The 19,199-nt window shown below is 34.9% G+C and overlaps 1 protein-coding gene across 1 annotated transcript in view; it reads right to left on the bottom strand.

Annotated features, from left to right (window-relative positions):
* Positions 1 to 19,199, bottom strand: part of TANC2 (tetratricopeptide repeat, ankyrin repeat and coiled-coil containing 2) — a 288,620-nt gene that overhangs the window by 132,557 nt on the left and 136,864 nt on the right. The window contains exon 5 of the mRNA XM_054574907.1: positions 15,385 to 15,495. Within this exon, the coding sequence (XP_054430882.1) occupies positions 15,385 to 15,495 (111 nt within the window). The remainder of the gene's footprint in view (positions 1 to 15,384; positions 15,496 to 19,199) is intronic.

The raw sequence follows: 19,199 nt of genomic DNA, 5'->3' as shown, positions 1-19,199 counted from the left end.
TTTTTTCTTGTTCGGATAATTGACAGAAAAATGATTGAGGGACAATTGTTATTCCAAAGCATTCATTAAAAAAACACTGATAATTCAGCTATACAGTAGTCCCCCCTTATCCAAGTTTTGCTTTCTGCAATTTTCAGTAACCTGTGGTCAACTGCAGTCGGAAAATATTAAATAGAAAATTCCAGAAATAAACAATTCATAAGTTTTAAATTGTGTGTAGTTCTGAGTTAGTGTAATATAATCTTGTGCCATCCTTTCAGGGGTAGCTCAGTTAGTTAGAGCACTGTCCCAATATGCCTGTTCAATCCCCGGTCAGGGCACATACAAGAATCAACCATCAATGAGTAGAACAAAAAATCTCTCTCTCAAATAAATAAAAAAAATTTCTTTTAAAGAAAAAGAAAAAACACAGTAAATATAGCTTTTGGTACCATCTGTAATTTTAGGCATCCGCTGGAATCTTAGAACATGTTCCTCATTGATAAGGTGGGACTAGTGTAGTTTAATTTTTTCTTCTCATTAGGGCAAACATCGTATCAGCTGTGTCATTATAAAAAATGTTACTCAGTAAGGGGTCAAAAGACACTTATTATACTACAGAATTCATTGTATAGAATAAGTTTTAATTAAGAAAATAAGCATCTTTGCTCTGGTATCAGAAAATCACATTCATATTTTACTTCCTTGACTGTAATCTAAGTTTTATGTTTAGATAAATGAATTCTAACCAGTATTATTTAAAACTTATAAATAGAAAAATAATTTCTATAAAGTAAATGATACCTTTAGATTTTAAGGGTAGCCTTCTGTACTACAGTACCAAAGATAATTTACATGGTTTAATAGAAGAGTAAGTCTTTAATATTTGCATTAGGCAGCTTGTGGTATAATATAAAAATGTATTATGTAGCTTTGGATACTCAATGTTTTAATAAACATTAACCAGGAGATAAGAAAATTCCTTTAAAATTGGTTTGTAACAATGCCAAGCAATAGAAAACCAGACTGTAGATAGCTTGTCTCATGATCCTCTTTAAACATTATAAAAGAAATTCTCCAATCATTTTACATGATGACTCCTACTCCCTATTAAAAAAAATTTTCTGGCAGCAATATGAATATCAGCTTCATTTATTCACAAATATAATTTAACTATGATGGCCCTTGGAAAAGGTAAGATAAAAGTAGAAAACATAATAATGCTAAACCTACCTTAATGACCTAAGAAATACATATGGGATTTGTGGCTGAATGAAGCAGACATTTAATTTCCCTCTCCAATCTAATTGTAACCAATAGTACCAGATGGAGATCAGAAGTAGAAAGGCAAATTTTCCTACAATTCAGTATTATGGGTAGTGTAACCACAATAGGCAAAACTTGTCAAAATTTTGATGCAAAATATTGATTTCATTGAGATTTAATTTCTAAGTTCAAACAGAAAACAACTTGCTCAAAGACATGGACCATGAACCAACTTAAAGAGCTATTTGGAAAAAGTACTTCTTTATCTTTCAGGTAATCAACTAGTTAATATCACTTCGATTTCTCATTTCTACCTCTCAGAATTTAAGGGGACTGGTGTGTCCAAAGAGATTTTGGAATTTTTAAGACTGTTTTAGTGTGCAGTCTGTTCCCATCTAGCTTCATGAGGAGCAGAGACCAGAGAAGTAAGATGCACCTTTTATATACTTCGGGATGTGCATACAATCTAGAAATACAAATGTCAGAATTATATTTCCCCAAAGGAAATAATGGTGACAGGAACATTTTAGTAATTGGAGACACTCCAGATGACAACTAATAAAAACTGTATCTTAAAAATCTTTTTAAAAAGCATTAAAAACCTAACAAGATGGGGATAAATCATCAACACAAGAACAGGAGAAAATGAAAATCCAGAATGGAAATCTTGCCCAGTGTGAAGGGCCACTTAAGCACAGGACACATTTATTAATGGGGAATAAAGGATTAAGCAAATGAGTTGTGCTTTTGGCTGTCTCATAAGATGAAGGGAACAAAAGTTGGAATCTACGATCTGCCAAGAGTGAAAATTCTACTGAAACACCTCACACTTTGGGCTGAGAACCGTAAGAGCTGTCCCTTAGGAGTAAAGATGAACCAGAAGTAAACTAGGCCTTGCAGTCCTGATTTGTGTCATCTCATTAGACTGGAAAACTTCAAATCCTGAACTTGGATTTAACTGGTCCCAGGTGGCAGAAGCAAATGAAAAACCACTTTGGAGAAAAAAGAAAAAAGAAAAAAAAGCCCTCATCCTATTTTCAGATTATTTCTACAAATATTCTCAAATATTAAATCCAGCACACAAAAATAATTAAAGGTATAAAAAGACATGAGAATCAACAAAAATAATAGGCAAAGAAATAATGGTAAAGAGTACTGTAGTTAATCTCTTGGAACAATTTTTAATATAGTGTAAAAAATGCAGTAGAAAAGAGAGTCTATGGGAAGATGAGTGGTAGAGATGGAGGAAGGAAAGAACAGTGGTAGAGTTACAAGCATAAACGTCACCTAGTGTGGTAATCACTTCATAAGATATACAAATATCAAATCACTATGTTGTACACCTGAAACTAATACGTGGTATGTCAATTATATCTCAATTTTTTAAAGAGTCACTTGGTGATTACAGTGTTGGAGATGGTGAATATTTCCTAACACCACTAGAGGTTATGAATAGAGGGATTTCTCCCTTAGTTCTTTTCAACATAACTTCACAGGGACTTCTGGTCAAGATGGCAGCATAGGTAAACATGGCTTGCTTCCTTGCACAATCACATCAAAATTACAAGTAAATTATAGAACAACCATTACTCAGAACCACCAGAAATCAAGTTGAGTGAAAGTCTGACTACTACAGAATTAAAGAAACCTCACCCATCCAGACTGGTAGGAGGGGTGGAAACACAGAATGGACTGGTACCACATCCACGTATAGTCGATAAAAATTTGGGAAGGATATTTCAGAAGAGAGGAGTCACAGCCCAACACCAGGCTCCCCATCCAAGGATTCCAGTGTCAGGAAGGGTAAGTCTCCAAACTTCTGACTGCAAAAGCCAGCAGGTATTGAGTTGGTGGAAGAAACTTCAGGAGTCCTAAGCATTTCCTCTTAAAGAATCTATACACAAACTTAAACTCACTCCCTCTGAGCTCCAGCACTGAGGTAGCAGCTTGAAAGGTACCAGTGGCATACAGGGAGGAAATTAAGTGTCTGCAATAAGGCCCAAGATGAAGGACAGCTTTCTCTCAGGTAGAGGCCACTGTCCCTTTTCTGAACTCTCCGCCAACAGAGGTGGGAGCAGGCTGGTGCCATATGTGCGACTCCATCAATCAGGCTAACACTGTTTGCCCTACCTTGGAGATCCCCTGAGGCTCCACCCCACTAAGCTAACAGCTATCAACCGTGGCTTTTCCACATGAATGGCTGATCTTGGCTCATGCTTCACAACTTCCTAAATCCTCTCAAACAAGCAACAGCTGGCCTCAGTGAACCCCAGGCCCGGCACTAGCAGCAGCCAGCCTAGATTCACAGCTGGGCTTCTCCTGGGAGTCTCCGAGTCCAGCACAAGTACCAGCCATCTCAGATTGCTTTACAGCTCAGGCAGGGTGGCCCTGGGAAAAAACACAGATAAGGGCTGACCTTGGCCTGCACCACCCTGGAAACCCTAGGGCCAGTGCACCCAGTGGACAGCTACAGACCACGACAGAGCACCACCACCCTGCCCCTCCGCAGCTGATCCTCCACAGATGGCAGAGGTTGGTGGTAGGAGGTCACAGCCAGTCCCTGCAGCTGACTGACCTGGGGAAATCCCTCCCACTGACCTGCCAACAGCAACCAAGGCTCAACTACAAGAGGAGGGTGTACTCGGCCCACGTAAAGGGCACACCTCAAGTACCCAGCTTAGGTGATAGGGGAGGCTGTGCCGCTGGACCCTACAGGACACCTACTACATTAGGCCACGCTACCAAGACAGGGAGTCAGAGCAGCTCTATCTAACACATAGAAACGGTCACGGTCACGGTCACGGGAGGCTGCCAAAACAAGGAGACAGAGAAACATGGTCCAAATGAAAGAGCAGATCAAAACTCCAGACAAAGAGCTAAACAAAATGGAGATGAGCAATCTACCAAATGCGGAGTTCAAAACACTGGTTATAAGGATGCTCAGGCGGCTTAGTAAGGACCTCAGCAGCATAAAAAAGATCCAGTCCGAACGAAGGATACACTAATTGAAATGAAGAACAATGTACGGGGAAACCACAGTAGAGTGGATGAAGCTGAGAATCATTTCAATGATTTGAGACATAAGGAAGCAAAAAACAACCAACCAGAACAACGAGAAGAAAAAGAATACAAGAAAAAGGAGGTTAGTGTAAGCAGCTTCTGGAGTAACTTCAGGAGGTCCAACATTCGCATCATAGGCGTGCCAGAAGGAGAAGAGAAAGCACAAAATTAGAAATCCATTTGAAAAAACAGTGAAAGAAAACTTCCCTAATTTGCTGAAGAAAATAGAGATGCAAGTCCAGGAAGCACAGAGTCCCAAACAAGATGGACGCAAAGAGGCCCACTCCAAGACACAGCAGAACAAAAATGCCAAAGGTTAAAGATGAAGAGAGAATCTCAAAAGCAGTGAGAGAAAAGAAGTTAATTAACTACTGGGGCGTTCTCATAAGACTGTCAGCTGATTTCTCAAAACAAACTTTGCAGGCTAGAAAAAATTGGTAAGAAGTATTCAAAGTCATGAAAAGCAGGGACTTATAGCCAAGTCCCTCTCTACTTTGCTGAGTAGAGTTATCTCAGAGTAGAGTTAGATAACTCTACTCAGCAAAGCTATCATTTACAATCAAAGGGCAGGTAAAGAGTTTCCCAGGCAAGAAAAAACTAAAGGAGTTCATCATCACCTAACCATTAATATATGAAATGTTAAAGGGACTTACTTAAGAAAAAGAAGATCAAAGCTATGGACAATAAAATGGCAAAAAAAAAAAAAAAATAAATAAATGTATCTATCGACAATTGAATCTAAAAAAGAAACCAAGCAAACAAGAAGAACAGATAGAATCATGGATATGGAGAGCATTTTTATGGTTGCCAGATGGAAAGGGGTGTAAGGGAATGGGTGAAGAGGTGAAGGGATTAAGAAGTAGAAATAGGTATACAAATAGGTACTTACAGAGTAGCCATGGGGATGTAAAGTACAGTATAGGAAATGGAACAGCCAAAGAACGTATTCGTATGACCCATAGCCATGAACAATGGTGTGGGGACTGCCTGAGGGAGTGGAGAATGCTGGTAGGAGTGAGGCAAAGGGGGAAAAACTGGGATATTTGTAATAGCATAATTAATAAAACATAATAAAAATAAACCCAAGTAACTTCACATTTTAATTATTCAATCATTCATAATGCTTCCTCTTGTTCTTACTAAACCACAGTAGCTAATAACAAATGATACTCCAAACAGGAACATATGTAAGCTAATAAAGGATAAATCAGGACCTCTTGATCTGACTGCCTCTGCTACATGCTCTTTTGGAAATCTGTGAATCCTCTGAAATTGTATGCTTTAGTAGAGAGAGAATAAAGAAAATTTTCATTCTCCCATCCTCCAACTCTTCTTTGCCACCTCCTAAGGAATGTTAATAACTCTCAGCAATCCACAGGAGAGGTTGCAAACTCAAATACCATCCAGATACAAGCAGTTTTAATACATCTAGCATGGCTAGAGGTAATGGTAGTAGGGAATGGTAAAGTATATGTTAAACTGCAGGGTATACTGCAAGCCTAAAGGTGTTCTAATTTTTAAAACTGTGCTTGCCAAAGTTTTTTGTCTAGAAAAATTTGTTTATTGCTTTAAAGTTAAATGTAAGTGGGAGGTTGAGGTGGTGGTATGAGATGTTTCCTATAGTTCTAAGAACCACCCCTCAATGTGTGCAGGGCACAGAGGGCTGAAAAGTAGGGTAGAATGGTCCCTGGAGATAGACAGGAAAATTAGATCCATTCTAGGCTATCAGTGACATATGCCACTGTCAATCCTCAACTGAGGAAGAAGCTTCCTAAATGGCGGCAGGTGCACAAAAATTTAAGGAATATTTAATCACAGGACTGCTTCCCCTTAAAGTGAAGTGTTTGAATCCCTCCTATTTACCCTTCATTTCCCTTGGTTCTCTTCTAAATTATTGCCTCCTTTAAATTAACCCACCTTGGGCCTAAGTTAAAAAATCAACTGTTAGGGAATCTCTCCAACTGCAGAGGGGAGTATTTAGATGTCTACCTTTAGGGCATGAAATAGGAGTTAACAATAATGTAGTTATATTGTTAGAACGCTCTAGTCTCTGATTTTTATTAATTTTGGTTTATTCAGACTAGTTTTCAGATAAAACTATTACACAGGGAAAACCTAAATGTTTTACTAATTAAAAAAAAACTAGACTATGCAAAGTTTTGTATGTAGGTGCAATTTTTTGGAGAGGTTGTTCATAAATTTCATCCACCATCACTTCACAATATATACATATAACAAATTATCAAGGTGTACAACTTAATGCTGCATGTCAATGACATCTCAATAATGATGGGGAAAAAACTATATACCTCTTAAAACACAGTAAGTAAATGTATCTACTTTCTTTTTTAAATGTATCTACTTAACTTTAAAAATCCTACTGTATTTTACTAATAATTTAGACATACAGAAATGGGGAAAAAATATCCTCTAAATACACACACACACACACACACACACACACACACACACACACAGTAGTTCTACATTTTACTATGTAGTAATGAAAACTTTGTAAGGTTGGGGGCTCTGCATTTTAAAAAACTCATTAGTTTGGCACTTCCCTGAGAGAACAGGTCTTTAAATGCTTATAATCTTCCAATGTACCATCCCACTATTCTGATTCTCTCTCACTGGAAGTGATAATCACTGTAGAGACAGGATATAGAGATAGAAAGTACTTATTGCTTGGCAACACTACACTAGTATTTCCTTGCCTACATAATTGCCTCCAATGTACAAGAAGGACTACACCCACATCAGTGTATAACGATGATTATTTGGCTGAAATGAAAGTAGTATTTGACAAGCTCAAGAATCTTAAATGTTCACTGAACTCTCTAAGACTGATGTTTCTCACTGAATGTTCCTTGGGTTTTAAACTGAGGTTTCTAATGTCTGTTTTCAATAGACATGTTTGAGATACATATTGTGGTAAAGATGTATTACTTCTGTGATAGATTATTTCCTATTATTCCCTTATTGGGCAGGATTTTCTCACTCATAGCACAATTTATTCTAATATGGAAAGCAAAGCATTTATACTTGTCAACGTAAAATAAAAAAAAAAGTATTATCTTCAAAAGTCACGTTTGATTAAATGGCAATTTATTCTCTGTTGGCCTCCTTTTTTCACACATGGGCAAGTTTAATGTAAAGTCATTGTTCTTTAATTGCCTTATTTTCAAATAACTAAGTTTTTTTTTCCTGGAACCTGTGAAAGTTATTTTATTTTTTATTAAATTTATTAGGGTGACATTGGTTAATATGGTTATATAGGTTTCAAGTGTTCCTTACTATGATACATGATCTGCATATTGCATTGTGTGCCTACCACTGGATGTCAAATTATCTTCCATGTCTTCTAAATCTGGGATTTATTTTAGAAATTATATTTTAGAAAAAGCTGAACAAGTCCCAATTCACTAAAATAATGTGATGTAATTACGCAGGCTTAAACAGAAAAGCACCATTTTAGGAAAAAGAATTTCACTGTACTGTGAAGAGTCAGCACAGAGTAAGCAAGGGGAAAGACCTATCAGTAAGTTATATAAAAGTCAGTAGAGAAGTTTTGAATATTAAAAGGCTGGGATACTAGAAATATAGTAAACCAGTTACTAAAATCCGCACAGAATGAGTGATATGGCCTCATTTTCTCACAGTCTAGAAAAAATTGCAGTAAGAAAGGGTAGTGATTGGTATAGTTTGATGATATGAGATGCAGAACTGAAGTGTTAGGGAAGAAAGTAGAATGGTCTAGAATTGACTCTCCTGGGTCAGCTCTTATTAGAATGAGTATGTTTCATATATTCCTGATTAATTTTTCTGTTCTTAAAATCTACTACTACATCTCTCTCATATTTACCTGTACTTTTTATTCTGATATTTTCCTTGTTTGAAGTTTCAATTTAGTAGTGGCTATTATTTCATAATTGAGAGCATTTATTCATTTCATATTTGTTGAGTACTATAGAGCAGACAGTGGTCTGAGCACCAGGGGTACAGCAATGGAAAAGGTGAACAAGTCCCAATTCACAGATCTGATACTTTAGCATAATAGCTAACATCTCAATTCCCTAGATCACAGTTTATGAAATCCTGTTTGAAGTAAGAATATCCATTCTAATATGGCAAATATAGTCTAAGATGATGGAATCTGGATATAGTAATTTTTTATAGTATATATGGTTCATGTATTTTTATAGTGTATGTTTAAAGACTGGCCACATATTAGTAAGGGGAATAATATATTTCAAAGAATTTTTTTGAATAGTGGTATGAGAGAAAGGTACAGTACAAAGGGGTAGTAAATTGTCTTATTTTATTTAATAATTCCTTCATTATTTTTTTATTATCATTTAGTCCCCTTATACCATACTACCCTCCGCTATCACCACAATGTTGTCCATGTCCATGCTGATGAACAAAAACAAATCAGTACTGAGATAAATCAACAAATGTTAACTGCAGCATCAACATCTAAGTATGGCAACATGAAACCCAACCTAATGGAACTGAGCTTTTTAAAACATAATCTCAAAAGTGACATCCTATCACTTTGTGCTGTATTATGTTTGTTAGAAGCAAGTCACTGGGTCCAACCCACACTCAAGGGAGTGAATTGAAATTCTGAGGAAAGCCGTTTAAATGGAACAATAAATTTTCCTGCTTTTTGTACATATTTGATATGTTTCATCTCATGGCCTGTAAGCATAAATACTCACCCTTGCATTCCAGAAGAAAATATCCACAATATTCCTGGTATTCCACCATTTTTATATTCAGAACTTCCCTGCAGCCCTTCTCATAATTGGCTGTAGGTCTTTCCCCTTGACTAATCTGTACAGACTATTTACAGATCATAAATTATTAAACTGTACTGTTAAGCAATTCATAGTCAACACCCACCCCTATCTCGTAAATTTCAATGTTATAGGTGAGCAATTTCTAGATAAGAAAAAACAAAAAGACAAGGAGGATTTAAGTGACTTAAAGATAAGGGATGGCAGTAGTGACATCAGATATGAATCAGATTCATAAATCTCTGGTTTCTTAGGTGTCAAAACATAAGTCAAGAATGCCTTTCTGTCCCTTGCTTCCATATACTTTTTCATGAACACTGGGCTGCAGGAACATATGTATTGCTTAGGAAAAGAAAACACAAAAATAGAGTCTTTTAAAAAATAAATCCAAAAACACTTTAATAATTATAGCTAAGATTTATATAGAACTAATTAAGGACGACATAATTGTTATTATTTTATGTATGTTATTACATCTTCCCATAGTGTAGATAAAGAGTAAGTAATATTGTAATATCCATTTTACAGATAATTAACTATTCTTAGGGTCTGTAGTCTAAATTAGTGTATTTTACTCCCAAGACAGTGCATTTTACTGCCTCAAAAATTAAAAGTTATAATGGTTTTCGGAGTTAAAGGAAAAACTGTCCATTTGTATATCTAACTAAATTATAGATCTAAGGCCAAGATTTTAGAATTTGTGAGGCAAAACACCTCGAGAAACACTAATCTAAAAGTCAGTATGATGAGACTGTTAATCTTTTAAACAATGATAAAATATAAATCAGAAATATAACTAAAAATGTTCAAAGTGAAAATTTTTGTTCAAAAAGCATTTGCCACCTGAAACAACTTTCTAACATGTTAAGAACTTATCAGTGCATAGGAAAGTATGGGGAATATTCATATTCTAATTCTTTGGTATATTTATTTTCATAACGAGTAATCAGACAATTTCTCTCATACTTAAAAAACACTGAAATCATTTGTTTCCCTCTCTGCTTCCAATCTTTATTTTCTAGACTGACTTTCATATCCTGATAAAGGCAATACTGTGGTTCAATTACTCCCTTTGGTACACTTACAAGTCTATCCACTATAACTTTTAGCATTTTTTTTTAGGTCTAATAGCTGTACCATTAACAGCCTTTGCTTTATTTCAACCTTTACAACAATAATTCTTTTGCCTGCTCCTTTTTTTTTTTTTTTTGTGGGAAAAGTGTGTGTCATGGACTACTTTGAGACCCTGTTATAGAAAGAAGCACATATGTACAGGTAGAATAATGTTTGTACATAATTTTAAGGAGTTTACAACCCCCCTAAACTCACCATTTTAACTCAAATTAAAAATCTTGCTATGCACTTATGTTTACAACATAGTATACATAAAGAATACAAACACAATATTAATAGAAAATGTGAATTGCAAGAGAAAGGCTTGTGGTACCCATATGGCACAATATAGAGGGTTTTGTTTATTTAGATGTATAGAATTCATAGCAAGACAAATGAAGCATGCCTAACTATTTAGGATAAAAATAACATTTGATAGTGTTTTCAGAAAAAAATGGAAGGAAGAAAATGAGAAAACAAATCATCCTTGTCTTTTAAAAGGAATAACCATGATTACACAGGAGTTAGGAAAAAAGGGTTTAAGGACTACCCACTTTACATAAAACATTTTCTTTATCTACAGTGGCCTATACTTGTGCTGTATATAGAATTTACAATGCTGATAAGAAATCCAAATGAAAAGTCCTTTATAAATTTGAAAATATTATAAATATGAATATGTATCAAATAACTGTCATAAAACTCTTCCATCCTTGAATTTCAAACACATTCTAATTTCACTGTCACCTTAAATAACACTGTCCTTTGCAGGACAATGCTATTTTTAAAGAGATTTAAAAGGATCTATTATAAAAAGACTAATCTCAAATTTTTCTGATAATATTTCATGTGAATAAAACTTATCTATTTTCAGAACAATGGTCTGGACTTTGGCCCTTAACCTTGCACATGGAATCAAAAGTCCTATAAAAACTGTTGATTTGGCCTGCCATTTGTGTCAAGGTTCATTTCTACACTTGAAATTTTGTATTATAATGTGCAACATAATTTTAAAAAACTAAAGTGTAAAAAATATTGCCATTCTTTAGTGGCATCTAATTACTAAACATTTTCAATACAAATTTACTGCAGAAATTTTAGAAAATGCAGAAAAGTGTAATGATAATGACGACCCAAAAGAACGCTAATATTTCTTACTGTTTATTTTGCCTGAGCCAAGCATTTGGCATATACATTATTTTATTTAATCTTAAAAACCCTATGAGATAGACCCATCACTAAAAAAAAAAGACCTATTATTTAGCACAATTTGCAGAATTTAATAAGGATATGATAGTTGCAAGCAGTCACACAGCTATTAGGTGGACAGAGTAAGACATTAAGCCCAGATCAAGTCCAGAACCTGAGCTCTTGTTCACTAATATATGCTGCCCAAGAAAGAAAATTAAAATCACCAGTAATCCCACCAACCAGGTACAACCACTGCTAACATCAGCATTATTTCACTAACCCCGCTCTCTCCTCTGACTTCCCAACAATCCCTCTTCTCCCCCTCTTTAGGCAATCAATGTTAGTGAATTCTTCTAGATGTTTCCTCCCTATGAATGTGTATTCATGTAGTTATACAAATACATATTTAAGTTGTTAAGTTACAGAAAGAACATCATGCTGCATATAATGTTGCTGTGACAGGAAACTGAGGCACAGAGATGTTATGTGACATGTTTAACATCATGAAACTCATTAAGAGGAAAATCAGATTTGAAACACCATAAGACATTTAACAAAAATGACTATAAATCTTTATATCTTTTTTCCTGATTATTTAGAAAACACTTTAAGATCTTGTGTTAAGAATATTAGCTAACATTTATTAGCATTTACTATGATCTAAGCATTCTACTAAGTACTATTTATTTAATCTCATTCAAGGAGATATTTTTATTTATTTGAGAGAGAGAGAGAAAGAGAGAGAGAGAGACAGAGAGAGAGAAACATCGATGGATCATCTCCCCTATGCACCCCAACTGTGGATCAAATCCCCAACCTTTTAGTGTATGGGACAATGCTCCAACCAACTGAGCTACCCAGCCAAAGCGGTACTTTGTATTTATTAATGTAAGATTATTATCCCCACTTTTACAGATGAGGCAACCGAGGCTTAGAAAGGTTAGGTGATTTGTTTAGAATCATACAGTTAATAAGTAATTAAGCAGACAGAAAGGTTAGAGTAGGATTAATCTCTTGTTTTATTTTGGGAATTGTTTTATTGAAATCACTGGTATCAGTTGGGTACCCTAAAAACAGAACAAAGTTCTGTCTCATACTTGTGACCCAACACAAATCGCTTATATTCCTTAGGTCTTTATTTCTCCACGGTAAGATGATTAGCAAACACAATTCACTTCTCCTCTAACCTGGTTACTCAGTTATAACATCATCAGTCATCTCCATGGTTTCAGTTGCGGAGCCAAAACATACTGTTTACATATATATAAATACATATTTATTTCATATTTTCTGCATACAACAAATCTGATTTAAGGAAAGGTAAAACTTAAATTAGGTATTTATAGAATCTAATGTTATATACACTAAATTTCTCCATTTACTAGACAAATATTCTAGATCCACAGTTATATCCCAATGCAGCTTTCCCTAGACTTTACAGACTACATATCAATGACTTGCTCTGGTTTGATACACAATTTCTTTTTTCATGCAGAACATGTAAAAAGTTTCTGGGATGTCTAGGACAACCCTGAAAACTAAACATCGGTACACAGATACCAGGTACAAAAAGATAAACGAAGAAAAAGATACGTTCATTACTCAGACAAAAAATCTTTATTCTTCCAACCTTGAATACAGGCATAAAAAGTTTTAAATTGAGATAATACAGAAACAACGTCCCCAATTACTCCTCAGAGGTCAATATCAAAATGAACCCTACAGACTTCCAGCACTGTTCAATGGGCAAGCAGTGGACAATGTGGTAAGCAGCCAGCAGCAGCCCTGTAACCCAGCTGGTTCTCCAAGTGTGCAAACCCAACCAGCAGCGTTAGCATCATCTGGGATTTTGTTAGAAAAGCAAATTCCCAACCCACCCAAGATTTACTGAATCAGAAATTCTGGGAATGGGCCCAGCAATCTGCATTTGAACAAGGTAATTCCGAAGCATGCTAAAATTTGAGAACCACTGCTCTAACCTTTGTGAAATATATTGTTTTCCTAAATTTGCATGTGATAATGAATAAAGCAGGTGGACAAGAAGATATCAGAATACTAGCTTTAACTGCGTTATTATGTATGAATATACAATAAAATGTGGTTATGGCCACTGTTCCATTAGTATATCCCTTTCTAAGAGAAATTCAGAAAGAATGAATTGTTACTTGTTTGCTTTACGAATTCATTTGTTTATTGTAAATTTTCGGTATTTCATAGAAAATAATAGCTTCAACCCTCAGGTTATCATTCTTATCTCAGTAGAAACTTATTTTCAGAGTGGATAATAACTTAAGAGCAAATCACTAAGAAGTTTCTGCACTTTAAACCTGTTTCAGATAAGAAAAGGATAGCCTGCAGAACATGGCAAGTAACATTTTGGCAATATGTTTTAGCTTCTTCCTGGCTTTCTGAAAATCTAAACTGAGGTTTAGTTTGGTTCAATTCCAATTTAGCAAAGAATTCATGCTTGCAGAAAATATATGTAAATAAAATGAGTAAGATTCTTCATAGTGATTCAGCAGAGGTAGTCCAACAAACAACGGCTACCTTACTTCTTGACAATAACAATAGCTAGATTAGATTAAGGATGCCAGAGGGGCAATCAGTAAATAAAAGATTAGCTTCCTTAAAAATCATTCTGATTTACAAATTTGGAAAAGAAAAAGCCTCTGACAGGGGTTCTTTTCCAAAACTCAATGCTGGAATAGGAAATTAGTGCATTTATTTTACTTTGTTACACTAAAATTTGTGTGAACAAATGCAAAGCACAATGTTCCACTGTCATACCAAAAAGTATGACAATACCTCAAAACATGAAAGAGTCTTCCAAAAATGTCCTACAGTACCATTTTGTTCCTTTTAGAAAATGAAAAGCTGATCTCTAATATATAACTACCGTGATTGACTTAAAAATCAATATTCACCTACAACAGTGAATGAAGCCCAGGGTTCTGTACCCTGAAAATGAAATCCCCAAGTCTTTTAATATTCAAAACTGATTCACAAAATCAAATGTCTCTGGTTGGGTTTGGCCCAAGCTTTTGCCTATTTTCTTTATTTTTTTAAACCTGTCTTTTCTGGGTTCAGAGGTATACTATCCTGACATTTTAGATGAAAGCTACTGGTATCTTCCGTAGGAACTAGAAATCATTTTATTCTGTGTACCGCTAACACTGTAAATATGTAGCAGTTGCATTCACTGTGGTTTAACTTCAATTTTAATGAGCAGGAATAAACAAAAGACCTAAAACCAAGTCTTCTAAGGTCCTCTACTAAAGCTCTGATCTGTATACTCAACCAGAGCCATGAACACAGCTCTATAGGCTTACTGTAGAGTGAATCTAAGGGATGTTGCCAGGCAACTCATCTAAGTTTGGAAGAATCTAAGCATTGATAATGACTCTGTCTCAGTTTGGCTCCCACACAAGAAGGGTTTTAGCGAACTCCACATGTGCTTACAGGCCATTCATGAGAAGAGATATTTCTGAAAGTGATTGTCTAGGAACCCAAATCAGGAACCTATAATATTTCCTACATCACAACTACTTTCTATGACTGTCCAAAAATGCAACTGGGATTAGGCAAAAGAGGTCACATGTAGAGGGCTAGTGTTGAATGATCATTTTTATTCAGATTTTTAACATTCTTGTTTGGATATGGCCAAAGCAAAATTTCTTCAAGTATCTCAAATCATGAAAATCACCCTGAAAACCATTTGTCTACCAAAATTATTTTAATTCTTTTGAAAATTACTTTTAAACTTTTTAAATACTTACTCTCATTAATGTCAATATTTGAAAGGAGAAAGGAGGTTCAGTAAAAACTATGTTGTAATAAGGAAAATATGCAATCAGTTGCGTAAGAGGTAATGGATATGATTTTATAAATAGTATACGTGCAAAACACTGCTCTGTTGGATGGGCCTGATCCAAACCTCCCTCTTTCAAAGCAGACACTTTGCATGCATGCTTACCAGGGCAGTATGTATCCACGTCCAGTTTCTGAGCTGAAGTGAGGGTTGGTGAGCCAAGCTCGGATTCTGGAATTCGTGGGCTCTCAACAAATTTTGCCTTCCTCAGAGGGGCTAAGGACAAAAAAAAGAGACAGAAGGAGAGGAAAAAAGGGGAGGGAGAACAGAAAGGAAGAAAGAAAGAAAAAGGAAAAAGAAACAGAGGGAAAGAGAAGGGAAAGAGAAACACAGAGGGGTCATGAGTAAGGGGAACAGCAGGCAACAGATGGAAGCACTTAAATGAACGACACACTCTGTCAGACTCAGATCAGGTTACCCTATTTTTTGTGCCAGAAAAAAAATTGCATTCTTCATAGAGGAGATGGGTCTTGCTAAAAAGTCACTGCAAACTAGAAAAGCTAAAATCTAATATTCAAAACTATAAGCAGAAGTTGTAACTGTCTATAATCTTTAGCTATTTTCTCTCTTTATAAAACAAAGAGCTTTCTTATTTTGTCTGTCACTAAATACAGGTATTAACTGAGGAAAATATCGAACTAAGTTTTAGGATTTTGTTTACAATAATTGTAATCAAAGGTTTTCTTTATCCAGAAATAACTATCATAATACTCAGTTGTGATAAATACCCTAAGTAGGATTGATCTAAGTCACTTAACAAGGAAATCAGTCACCTGACTGTTCAGCTATTGACATTAACAAGTCACAACTTCTAGTAGACTAAGATATTAACTAGGCCATGCCAGTTTGACAATGGATGCTAAACAGATATAATTTAGTTATAAATATAATCATGTGGTCTATGTAACAGTAATATTCCATGCCATGGAATCCATTCATTCTTATAAGGAATGAAATAGAAAATATAACTTACAAATTGAAAGCTTTAATTATTGAAAGCTCGTATAAATTTTATTTACTGCTTTTTAGGGGTAAATGTTAAGACACTATTGATATACATTTAAATAGTTAATATATTAAAAGTTAAAAATATGAAGAAGATTGCTTTGGTACTTTCAAACTGAGTTCTATTAAATAAATTATAATAGGGTGAAAATGTTTAGCATACTATCAAAATATCAGTTGAATCTGAAATTCATTTGTATGTATTACATATTAGTGTCATAACTATCGGTGTCCAAAACATAAAGTGCTCAAGATCACATTACTTTTTTCAAAAGTTTCTGCATGTTCTTCAAAATTCTCATCCATTACTGATCCACAAGGGATTCTAAGTTATTCCTAAAAGGCCCTGTAAAAAGTAATATAAAGCTTTGTCATTATAATGGCCAGGATTCTTCTCTATTTTATTTTGAGGATAAAAATAAAGTTTTAAAACTACTTTTGAAATGTGCCAGTACTCAAAACCTACAGACGGCTAAGTCACACTTTAAATCCTCCTAGGGTGTGTATGAATATTTTAAGCTACTGTTAAGAAAAAAACAAAAACAAAATAAAGCCAGTTACTATCTCCATGGCAACAAAGGCTAAGGTTGCTAACAGTATGGTTTTCTGCCAAAAGCAAGCTTTGAAATAGCAGAACTTTCACCTGTAAGAGTGTAATACTTGAGCATATTTTTTAAAAATCATGATCACAAATGAAGATCTCAAGTAATTTATATGCATATCTGCAGGCTACTAACAGCCAATATTAGATCTCTTTCATCATACTCTCACCAATTAAAAAATAATGAAACAATTTATTTATCCAATATTGTTTAGTAAGGAGAAATTATCATTTAATTCTGAAAGCTCTTAGATCTCCAGAATTTTATTAATACATTGTCATGGCAACAGAATAACAATTTTACCTGCTGAGTTCTGACAAAGATGGCACTGGTCCTTGCTCAAGGGACTCTATGTATCTGAAAATCTTAACAATTTTCATAATAAAATTTGGGGCTAGTAGACAAACAGAAATTAGCAACTTAGGGTAGATATGTAAGAAAGAAATTGAAGGATGAAAGGAGAAATTGAGGGAGATCTGAGTAATGTACAAGAATTATGAGATGGAGTCAAGGAGGAAAATCAGGATTGTAAAGATCTGTGAATTCAATGCCTTGTAGACATCTCTATTTTCTCTTCTCAGAGAATTCCAAATGAAGTTATCTTTAGCTCAAAGCAGACATTTAATTATTTTTTCCACCTTCATCTCTCCTTTATCCATGCGTGCTATACATGTCCAAGAACAAATTTGAATTATTTTATAAGGTAGCTTACAATGTTGCTCTGATCAAAGTTATAGAAATATTATCTATAAGTCAATCAAACAAAGGTGGTATAATCACATGTGTGACAGATTGTCCAGTAGCCTTAAATACTGGTTGGTGGAGAACATAAAAGGTCATCTTGGAAGATGACACAATATTTTGCTTGGAAGCCTAGAATTTTAATGTACTTCATTGTAAAAAATTGGTATATAAGATGATTCAGGCAGGTAAGAGAATTCTAGGTCAAAACTGTTTACTGAAAAAAAAAAAAAACCAAGAAAAAAAGAAAAGAAAAATTAAGTGGCTGAAATGAAATGGGTAGGAGGAATCTAAAACCAAACCAGGGATTTTACTGTGATATAAGAGATAATAGGAAACTACTGCTCTGAGAAGTACTCTGAACTAATGTTGAGAACATGATTTTTATGCTGCAAGAGACTTGATGGGAATATGGCAGAGGTTGAGAGGAAAGATAAACATTGGTTCAGAGTACCAGCTTAGTCATATTTCAAAGATTTAGATCTTGGCTCTACTACTTATTAGTATCAAGAAAATGAGTTGTAAACTAAGCCTCACTGAGTCTTAGTTTTCTCACAAAGTCAATGGATTGTTATAAGGCTTATAAGTCCAAGCATGTAAATACTTAGCACGATGCTTGGATATGGTAATATAGCTCATCTATGAATTTATTAAGACATGGACCAGGGTGAGCTACGACCACGTAAAACAAAGTAAGCAATTGTTTTCAAGACATAGTATGGAAAAGTGGTATAACATAATAGTGAGGGGTTATTTAGCTTAGGAATTAAGGGTCTGGGTTCTGAAACTAGCAAGCCTAACTTAGATTCCCATCTCTCCTACTTTTCCGTAGTTGTGAGAACCTTTCTGTGCCTAACTTTCCTTATCAGTTATTTGAGGGTTAATAACAGTACCAACACCATGAAGGATGATAAGAACAGTGATATTACCATTTTAAAAATTATTTTAAATTCTTTTTATAAAAATAATAAAAATAGTTTTTAAAATTATTCATAATTTTTCTATGAGGAACACATTAAACCCCATTTTGCAGAGGGGAAAATAGAATCACAAGATCTCTTGCCCAAGAACACAGTATTTAAGTGGTAGATTACAGACTCATATTCAGGTCTTTTCATTTAGAATATGATATATTGTTTCATTTACAATACAGTTCTTCAAGGTGTAGGACTCATTTTAGGAAGAAAATGATCTATAAAAATGGCAGTAAGTAGCACTGAATTACACAGTATGGTAGAATTTACTAGTACCTATCAATATGCTGGCCTCCATTCCTTTCTAAGTAGAGGGGTGACTATACTTGCCCTGTGAGGTTTAGAAAAAACTATGTGATTAATTTCGGCTTATGAAATAAGAGCAGAGGTGACATAGCCTCTGAATGATTCTACAGTCTGTCTCTCTGTCACGAAAATCACAGAGGTCTCATGTTGAAGTGGTAGATACAAAATGAAGCAACTTGTATTGCTGTATTATAAAGGACATAAAGGACCGCTGTCCTGGAGAGTAGCCCAAGTTTGCTGGGTGAACTAGAAATAGATCTTTGTTGTATTAGGCCACTGAGATTTTTAAGGT

The sequence above is a fragment of the Pteronotus mesoamericanus genome, unplaced genomic scaffold (genome assembly GCF_021234165.1).
Source record: "Pteronotus mesoamericanus isolate MK-2021 breed Mesoamerican mustached bat unplaced genomic scaffold, CSHL_Meso_final contig_269, whole genome shotgun sequence".
NCBI lineage: Eukaryota > Metazoa > Chordata > Mammalia > Chiroptera > Mormoopidae > Pteronotus > Pteronotus mesoamericanus.
The sequence above is the reverse complement of the archived record's forward strand: the minus strand, read 5'-3'. Positions and strand labels throughout refer to the sequence as shown.